Source organism: Rhopilema esculentum, chromosome 2 (genome assembly GCF_057945365.1).
Source record: "Rhopilema esculentum isolate cy_ngs chromosome 2, ASM5794536v1, whole genome shotgun sequence".
NCBI lineage: Eukaryota > Metazoa > Cnidaria > Scyphozoa > Rhizostomeae > Rhizostomatidae > Rhopilema > Rhopilema esculentum.
The window spans coordinates 4,720,930-4,731,304 of NC_142816.1; the positions used below are offsets into that span (position 1 = coordinate 4,720,930).

At 36.8% G+C, this 10,375-nt stretch overlaps 2 protein-coding genes across 4 annotated transcripts in view; both read left to right on the forward strand.

Annotated features, from left to right (window-relative positions):
• Window positions 1–10,356, forward strand: part of LOC148960574 (uncharacterized) — an 86,663-nt gene extending 76,307 nt beyond the window's left edge. For both annotated transcript variants that reach the window (XR_016143951.1, XM_089109751.1), the window contains one exon: window positions 8,774–10,356. Coding sequence is in view for 1 of the 2 variants with exons in the window: in XM_089109751.1 (XP_088965877.1) it covers window positions 8,774–8,854 (81 nt within the window). In the remaining variant the exon portion in view is untranslated. The remainder of the gene's footprint in view (window positions 1–8,773) is intronic.
• Window positions 1–10,375, forward strand: part of LOC135695491 (PIH1 domain-containing protein 1) — a 179,264-nt gene that overhangs the window by 140,774 nt on the left and 28,115 nt on the right. The window lies entirely within an intron of this gene.

Below are 10,375 nucleotides of genomic sequence, written 5' to 3' on the forward strand. Positions count from 1 at the left end.
GAGATGCATTCAACCCTGTTTTTTCCTTTTGGCAATGTTATTAATGTCATAATAACCAATTCTAAGCTCAGAATCTCAACAAAAATCTTGGCTATCAAATAGGAGGGGATGTTCAGTGTTTGACAGCCAACACAGACAAATATTAACAATTATTTTGCGGAACAGAATTTGAGAATGGCTTTGAAAATAGCAAAAGTTTTACAACATACTAAAAGCTTTTTCGTCTGACACTCTTCAGAGCATAAAACGTCAGAATCAGGGTCCGAAAGAACACGATAAAAAAAATATTTACCCAGTTGTGGATCAAAATAGGCCAATCAGAAAAACGCAAGCACAAGACCGGTATAGTTGACCAATCAGTGCCGCGAGCCTAAAGAAAAGTTACCACTGGTGTCTAAGAGAGAAAACGAACTCCTTGTCTACACAATGACGGCTTTTTCGTTTGTTTGTTGATCGACTCCAAAACTGCTAGATGGAAGGACGACCGGGCTCTGCCAATTATCCGAAGCATGTCGTCATTATAGAGTTTTGCACAATCTGGGTTGTCTAAAAGATGTTGACCGATGGCAGAATCACTAGCTTTAACAGTGTTTCTAGACCTACAAGATCAAGGAGGCTGTTCTCTTTGAGGGGCAGTTTTGTTTCTTATGTTGGAAAGAAAATGCTATTTTATCCTATCCCCCAATCTTTGGATTGTGCGACCTACGTACCCAGAATCACACTGGCACGTAAATTCATAAAGGACGGAACTTTTTCATAAATTCATAAATGACGGGACATAAGTCCCACTCAGACCTATCTTGTCTATGATTGGTTCAGCACAACACGAACTGGCTGAGGAAATTGAAAATTATAAATTGAATTACATCTCTCTGCAATTCCAGGCGTAGGAATCAGGAGATGTGGTCACATCGAGAGGAAGGACCAGGTCACTGCTCGTTAAGCATAGCTTTTCGGTGTCCTAAAGACTACCTTCGGGTGCTAGGTGAAAACAAATCAAATCAGTTCTAATGCTTTTATTTCATTTTTCAACATTTTGATTTTGCTATAAAAAATTATGTTAAAAAAGTCAAAGTAATTTTAAAGTTCTCTTTCGTTAAATTGTATAAAATGCTGAAAATGCACAACTGAAACTTTTTGTACTGATTGTGATTTACCTCATCTTTAAAAATCTGGGAGTATATAAGGACCATTAAAAACTCTATTTTGTTGACCTTGGAATAAGAACCTATTATATATTATCACCTGAAACAATTCTTAAATACAAGGTGCATAATTTAAAAAAAACCGCCTCTAGGTTCTAATTTTTGTAGGTTCCTATATCCGCATGGATTTACTGTAGTTCTTTTTTCCTCATATGACCTACAAATTCTTAGAAAACACTCCAAATTGTGTCCTGAATGTAATTTTTAAGCACTTCAGGTTGTTTCAAGCCATAAAAATTTTGACAAAATTTTCCAGGTTCTTTGAAGTTTTTTCACAGGCCCCGGGCGTGACAGAATTTTTTAAAAATGACTCTGTTCTTTTTTTTCCACAAATGACCTACAAATTCATCGAGCACACTCTAAACGTATTTTCAAGCATTTCAGGTTGTTTCGAGTAAAGAAAATGTTTTTAAATTTTCAGATTTTTGAAGCTTTTTGCAGGTCTGGGGTGACAGATTTTTTGAAAAATGACTTGGTTCTTTTTTCTACATAAACCTCCAAATTGATCGAAAACACTTTAATTTGTGTTCCAAACGTATTTTCAAGCATTTCAGATTATTCCGAGTAAAAAATGTTTTTGAAAAATTTTCAGGTTTTTCAAGTTTTTTGCAGGTCCAGGGTGACAGATTGCAAAAAATGACTGCAAAAAATACTCTGAAGCGCATTTTTGCTTATCTAAAGGGCATAGTCGCCAACGATTTTCTGGTCGCTTCGCTCGTAGCAGACCTCGTCTTTCTGTTTTTCCACAGGGCCTTCAAAACCTCTTGACGGCACAGCTCGCAACTAAGCCAGAAAATGTATCTCTATCATTGTAGTTAGGCCTCCATAAACCACCTTTCTCAACCTTTCTGAAATCTTTGTTAGGATGCCTCTTCAAATCGATGCCCCCTCCCACTTTTCTAGTGCTTCCTTTTCTACGCCATTGATTAAAACGTTTCAGCGAAAAATCCGAATGAAGGCATAGCTATTTCAACTGCTGCATTTGCAGTAGCAGAGCCATTTCACCAAAGCATGATGATGATAGAAAGTATAATATTATATGTTTTGCCAGCACATTTGCATCATGTTTATTCTTTTGAAAGTGCCCCACAATGGCTTGGCATCTGGGGTAAAAGTAGAACTTTGCTTGTCAGTGGTGGGGGAACTCATAGGGCCTGGCGGGGCAATTCCCCCATCACTGAGTATGTTATAAAATGTCCTAATTTCAACAGGTCAACTGATGACTAAATTCATCTTTAGTTCTGTAAAAGGATTTTCGGCCTTTTGAAAGTTTTAAACTTTTATGGGCCAGTCCGCTTCTGCTCGCAGTCATTTACATTAGAGTTTGCCTATCATGTGATAATTTATAATTGCAAGCTTTCCTATTTGTGTTAATGTTCAAGTTTGCAAAAAACTAGTTGCGATCGGCAATTAGCCTCTGTCCCAGGCCCTTAACTTGAAAGTAGAAGGTCTGTGTAACCATAGTCAATAGAAAAACTCTGGTCTGGAAGCCTTTTGTTCTCTTTATCCTTGAAAAAAAGTATTTTTAATCGCGAAGACAGATTAAACAAGACTACTCAGACATATATAACAAGCATCTACCACCAGCAACTCTATTCAAAACCAAATTCTTTCAGACAGGCAACATATTTAGAACAGCAACCGTAACACGACAAAATTATCTGTAATTGACGTTTTTCTAACCAGAATCTTCATTTGTTGAGCTTCAGACCAAGTGTTTATATACACAACGCTTCACTTTTCTCTGTTTACAAAAAAATTGAAAGTGGACAGTTTGCATTTGACTTAACGAACAATGAAAATCGCCGGAAACAATAATAAAATTATTGATAGTTACGCTTAGGAATTCGTCCCGACTCATATCACAAAAAGTTCATGCAGTATATTTTGAAGATGTTGATGTCAAAGATATGAAGTTTGGTAGAACCTGAGCTCTTGTAGCAACATCAGTGCCACTCCGTAAGACATTTAGCTGATTTTGCAAATATATTTTCACTCAAGATAATAAACGTATCAAAAGTTTTTTGGTGGTACAGAACTTGAAAAAAGTCGTCTTTCCATCTAGCAGTTTTGAAATCGATCTACACACAAACGAGAAAAGCCGCCATTGTGTAGACAGAAGGAGTTCGTTTTTTCTTTTGGAATCTAGTGGTAATTTTTGGCCCGGGTTGAGTCGCACCTCAGTTGCTTCTTTTGGTCGCTCTATAAGCTTCCACATCAAAGATGGAGAGGGGGTGCTAAAGCCCTCCACTTGATGCAAAAATGCAACTTATTAAGAAGTAAACCACTAGTAAAGACACTTTCTATTCGGTTTTAGCAACTCCCTTTGATAAACGCCTAGTTTTCGGAACCTAGCAGTTTGAAACTCTTATTTGCACTTTTATATTGATTTTTTCTTTGCTCAAGATGTCTTTCATTTTCATAATTGCATCTTTGAACATACCTATACGCCTTTTGATGTCCTTGTGACAGATATCCAGGTACCAAGATAGTTTTAGCAATCATCAAGCTGAATGACTTGTGTCCTTTTTTTGAGGTTACAATGTCGTGTCACTCCTTTCTTTGAAATAACCATGCATCCTGTCATTATACATATACGGAGCAGTGTTTATATAATTTGCAAGTTCAATCTCACGATTGACATTAATTTGAAAGGTGAAGGCGTCAAAAATTCTGATTCTGGAATATTGCATTTGAATAAAATAACTTGAGAGAGCATCATCAAGTACATTTGTGAAAGAAGGTAAATGTCTTACAAATTGGCTGTGGAATGGAGACAAGAGCACAACCTCTTTCAAGGCAACTCCGTTAGCAACCTCAAATCTCTTGACTACCTCTTCTATTGATTAAACTTCAAGTGATATGAGTCGGGAAGACTGTTGATATTTTCATTAGTGCTTTCTAAAATTTTCACTGTTTGTTAAATTAGAAAGAAAATGGTTCATTTCAAATTTTTTCGTAAACAGGTTAAATGTGAATTGTTGTGTACATAAACACTGAGTCTAAAGCTCAGTAAATGAAGATTCTGGTAAAAATTACGTAAATAACTGAGAATTTGGTCATATTACAGTTGTAATTCTAATTATGTTGCTTGCCTTTCAAATTTTGTTTTGAATAGAGTTGCTGGTGGCAAATGCCGGTTATATAAAGCTGTAATCGTTCTCCAATTCAAATGTTGTCGATGACTTGTAAAAGCGCAATACACACAGCAATTTGAGTTCTGATGCGACGAAAAGTTTGCACTAAATGCCATCTTTTGCTACAGTGCGACTGGACAACAAAAACATCTTTTGTGCTTGCAGCAATTGCCTCAGTGTAAAGATACATCTCATCTACATTTCATGTGTAGCAAAGATTTCTCGCAAACTTTAATTGAAAATTATTTCCTTGAACGAGAGTCAACTTGATACAAGAGAGATTGATTGGACATTATCGAATACTGATCACGTGAAAAGAAAAGTTAATATCACACTGTTTCTGACGATACAAGACCAGTGCTTCCCTGACACACAGTTTGTTTAAAAATGAACACAACATTGGCACCAGTTCCTGCATGCAAAAGTATTACCCCAGATGTGTCTCAGTTGTCCAAATCTCATAGACTTGCAATGTTCTCCTTCAATGCAGCTTTGATACCAATTACTTTAGTTTCCAACAGTGTCGTGGTTATAGGCCTACTTCGATCTAAATCATCTAGCTCAAAGTTGCTGATCGTTTTTCTTTGCATAACAGACCTGTTAGTTGGTGGTTTATTACTGCCTCTAAGTGGTGCCTATATTCTCTCTCCAGTGGTACATAGCAGCTGCAAGGCAAAGTTTGGCATACAGTTTCTGTCCCACACCTTTCTTTCATTAGACTTTACAACTGTCTTAGCTATCGGCATTGAACGGCTTATAGTTTTAAAGTATCCGATGCAAAACTTGTTTTTTTCGATGGCAAGCCGTTCGTAAGTACGTCTTGATGTGTATTATTTTCTGTGCTCTGCTTTTAGCTTCCATCACTGTTCTTGTAGCAAAATACAGTGATATCTATTACGCCTTCAGCTTTGCATTTTTGGTCATTCTTGTGGCTCTTTCGGCTACGTTAGTAAGCTGTTATACGATAGTCTGTCGCCATGTGCGAAACAGTGTGAAAAAGCTGTACAACGGAAATGACAACCATATACAGTCAAGGTCCAAACATCTCAGGCATGATATGGCCCTAGCAAGATCAGTCACAGTCATTCTTTCTTTCCAGTTATCAATTTGTGCACCATATTCCATAACTACTCTTTTCTGGAATTGGGAGTTGTTCAAATTTGGGAAACCAAAACAGTTCTCAAACACGATCCTGGTTTGGACATTTTTGCTGTTGCTAATAAATTCAAGTGCAAACGCATTTATTTACTCGTATTACAATAGACCGTTAAGACAGTATCTTGTGCAAACATATTCCTTTCTGTTTCGATTCATTCCAAGAAAAAAAGAGACAAGAGGTAATCCTATAGAGGAGGGAAATGCTAAAAAAACTAAAGAATCTAGCTTATAAATTTATAAACAAAGTACAAGGCACCAACCGCGGAAGTGACAGCTATGAAAATGATAGTCTCACAGAGCAATGGCACACAATTGCATAAATTGAAGCCGCTAAAAGAAACTGCTGCATGAAATCTAGAGGATTGTTCGTTCCACGAACTTGCATTTAAGTTTGGAGTATTGTTTGGAGTAGTATAAACATGTATTGGTTATTATTATACTTGATCTTTGTAGGGTCCAGGCCCTCGACGTGTTGACCACGTCACGCATTTTTAATAGAACTTCATGCTGCTAGAGTAGTTAGAGAGAGGTCTTATTGTTACGGACAGATAGTTAGGCTACTCGTCAAGAACATGGATTGAATTCGTTGTAAATAGTTTTTTGTGTTATTTGACTCACGCACAACACTCAGCAACAAGATACTAGAGCTGAGTGTTAATTGCTCAATAGCGGAAACGTATTCAGATACACATCTGTATTCACTCTGCATAAGCTTGTTCACGTTATTTTTCTACTCATTCATTTCTTAACATTCTCATGACCTCATCTCATTAAACAGGTATCCTCTAAGTTTCTAAAACAAAACACATTCGCTAATCTTTATCCTTAGAGGGCCTCTCCAGCCAAAAAAAAAATTTTTTTATTGACTAAAAAGTTAGCATCTAGTGCATGTGTTATGGCAAAGTCGTTGTTTTTGCAAAATTCCAATTAGTTTAGAAGTTATAAGGCTTTAAAGTTGCACCTTTCCGAGAAAAAAACGACAAAAGCCGAATCAGTTTTGTGACATTCTGACGTCACAATGTGCGGCCCTCGTTCGCCATGAATTTCGTATATCTTCCACCGAATCGTGAAGGAGTCATGGTCACGCGTTGATAACGGCATCTAAATCTAGAGCAGGAGCTTTTTAGGATCGAAAATATAAAATGTTTACAATCATTCTAAGTTTGCGGGTCGGAATGTGTCCATGCTGTGTCACGACTTTGTTTTGATCACCTGTGTAGGCCCACAAAGCTACGGCTTCCTGTTCTAGCTCTTCCTTCGCGTATAATTAATCGAAATTGACACTTCAGTTGTTCTCCAGAAACGATGAACAACTAAAGGCTTCAGAATTGACATTTGAAATGCTCAAACTAAAAAGCCGGTGGAACAGAACTGAGAGTACCATCACTTGCAGTGTTCAATTTGCGAATCGCCGTCGTTCGATTCGGTTTGAGGCGAGACTAACAAAATACACTGTGACGTCAAAATTGCGTCACAGTGTCACCAAACCGAAAATTTGTTGTCGGTAAATTCAATTCAATTATCGAAATGCAAGAGCTTATATCTCACAAACTGTAAAAAAAATCGAAAAACAAATAACGAATTCGTGATCAGCAGGTTCAACTCCTTTAGATTAGCCAATAAAATGCAAGTGCAAAAAATTGGCTGGAGAGGCCCTTTAACTTTCTGTTTGCTACGTTATTCATTTCACAATTCTTAACTTTATCCCTGTAAATTTGAGAATATAGTGATCATATATCGTAATTAGTATAGCTAAGGATGCTAATTTGTTGAATTGGATGTTCCATCCAGCTCAACAAAAATTCCGACAGCCAATCACGTGCACGTAGAATAAAACACGTAGAATATAACAGTTTTTGTTGTCTAGTTGCACTGAAGCAGAAGCTGAAGCTGGCAAGATGATTAAATGGAATTACACCAGAATCAATTATCGAAAGGCTTTTGAGCTTTAAACAATTCGCTTGAGATTTTTACTATTTCCTATTCATTATGGTCTCATGTGCCCTCCTTTCTCACGTTTTTCTTGTATCTACTCTACCAGTTAATGGACAATGCGGGAGTCTTTCGGCCTCCTGAGGACTTGACTTATAAAGCTAGGGTGAGGTTTGTGTTTTGTCGCGTTTTCATTCCCTTTGTTAATCTAGGGGTATTTGCGGTTTTGATAAAGTATGGATCTCGCCTTGCTTGCATTTACCTCATTCAGTTTTGATTCTCAACCATAGACGTTTCGATGAGGGCTAGCTTTCAGATAAGTCTATTGATTACCCGCCAGGTATGCGTTTCTCTACTGATAAATCAAATATATTTTCTAACTATTTTAGATAATGCTTCGGTGTTTTTGCAACTTCACCTGATACTGGTACGAATTTCAGTGTTCGAGGTTCGTTCGTAGAAATCTTTTTTTGTCACCTCTATGGCACCAAACTTGGCTAAAGTTCAAACCCACCCGTGAGTCTCACCAGGAAACACAAAAATCAACGCAATGTGATAACTCAGAACATGATTTGCTACAACAAAGTTAAATACAAATTAGTAGCTGATGAAGTGCTCCAGCTTTCTCAGTGAACTTTTTCGCTCATGTTGTAATTGCAGATAATCGCTCTACATTCATTTCATAATCCAAATTTCTTCAGTAGAAATTATTTACGGCCTCGTTACCAATACTGTTTTTAGATCGCCAACACGGATAGATAGGTTTAGTTTTTTGAGTTTTCCTGACCCAGTCTGTAGCTTGTGTCCCTTAATAGCCGTTATTCTATTGTTCCTGGCGAAAATTATAAACAGCATTTGAAGTTTTGTTTATTGATGGTGTTCATGCCTGGAGATTCAAATTTTTGCAAACTACACAAAGTTTTAAGCTTACAGTAAACATTTTCTGGATAAAAACATCCATTTTTCGATAATTTCTCATTCAAGAAGCCGTAATTTCAAGGCACAGAATGATACCAAATTTGAATCTAACAGACAATTTTAAAATGGAAAAAATCCCATGTAAACGAAGGTTTCAATAATTTCCTTATCAAAACTTTTATTTGAGGTCTGAAAATCTCTTGACCTGTTTAGCCGATTATCGTTGCTTTGCAGTTGTGGTCGCATGTCTCATTTAAAATATCGCATGGCACATAATGTATGGCTGTGTTTATTTAAACAGGATTAATGATCTTAAAGCGTCAAGTGACTTGACCCGGATTACATTGTGGTTTACCAGTGTCCCTTGCAAGTGCAATTAGTAAAACTCCATTTTCTCTAGACTTCCAATTTCTCTACATACAGGTACGAAAAAGCTTTTTTGGACCCAAGCAACCAATCGAAAGGCCCAAAACTTTGCACGCAGCCAGGACATATCTCGGGTAAGCAAAGTATCTGAAAATTTTTGTATTTGCTCTGGTCCTTCTTTTATAGCCAAATACAGCTTTGGGAGGGAAGAAAAATTATTTGTCAATTTTTGACAGGGTATAGTTTCAAGGGGAGGAGGAATTTAGAAAATTTGAGACACTCTTTGGTAGCTTAGGATCTGCGCTTTCTGTTGATATTAGTCAGATCTTGATACCTGAAACGCAAGGGTACAAAATAGCTTTAAAGGTGGTAGATTTGTTTAAGCAATAAATGTGCCTGGAAAATACGATTTTACAATATTTGCCAATTTTTTTATATGGCCGGAATCACCACATTCTTTTGCATCGAATGATGTATAGTTTAACCTAATTCCGTTAATAGTTTGGCCTTCAGGGAGAGAAAACCAAATATCGTGTCAAAAACGTTTACCGTAACCTTAAAGTGACTTCAAGTTGTGGCTTTTTTCGAGTTCTTTCTTCTAGTCTTTTAACAAAGGTTGGTGATAAATCATTTATGGAATTAGTTGTAGATTAGGTTAACTGACGATATTTAGCTCTTTGTTATACAAAGATTCTAGATTAGTTTTCCATGGTAGTTCTTCCAGTGTTTCGATGCTCTATGAAGGGTTTCTAAATTATGCTAGATTCGCAAGACCCTTATGGCTTGTTTGTTTCTAAGGAATCTATACTTTTGTTTCCCATTTCCTGGAATAATATAAGGTTTCTAGCCTTCATCGACGTACATTAGCACGGATATTCGCCTCTGGTTCACCTTTTTGAGCAAAAATTATCCAGTAACTCGCCTTTCAAGGGAGGGCTGTTTCCTTAAGCCTAAAGAGTGGAAGTGTGCTGTTAAATTCTTTCCTCGTGTTATGCTCCGTGGCTAGGCATGCAAACTGAAATGGTCGTAGAATTCGCAAATCTTTCACGTTGATGCCGCTTAATTTGCCACCGCTTCGGGTTCCTGAATATCTTAAAAGTTTTATTTTTACCATGCAGTGATGAATAATAGAGTTCTGAATCCGCAAAGAAGAATATTTTGCTCTGAATATAGCAGTAGATAATTAAGAAGAACGATTAGAACTTTATTTAACAAGCCTCTACCACCAGCAACTCTATTAAAAACCAAATTCTGAGAGGCAAGCGGCATAATTAGAATTACAATCATAATACGACGAAACTCTCAGTTAATTACTTCATTTAGACCAGAATCTTAATACATAAAACAATTTACATTTATCCTGTTGACAAAATAAATTAATATAGACAGTTTGCATTTCAATTGAACCAGCAATGAAAGTCGCCGCAAATGCTAATGAAAATATAAACAGTAACACTTAGAAATTAAAGGCCTGACTCATATCACTAAAAGTTCATGCAATAAAGCTTGTAGTCAAAGGATTTGAAGTTTTGTAACAGTTTTGATTTGTTAGAATCTGTGCTCTTGTAGCAATATCACTGACAATCCGTTAGATATTTAGTTGTTTTTGAAAATTTATTTCACGATGCTCACTCAAGATAGTGAACTTTCCTGTTTGAT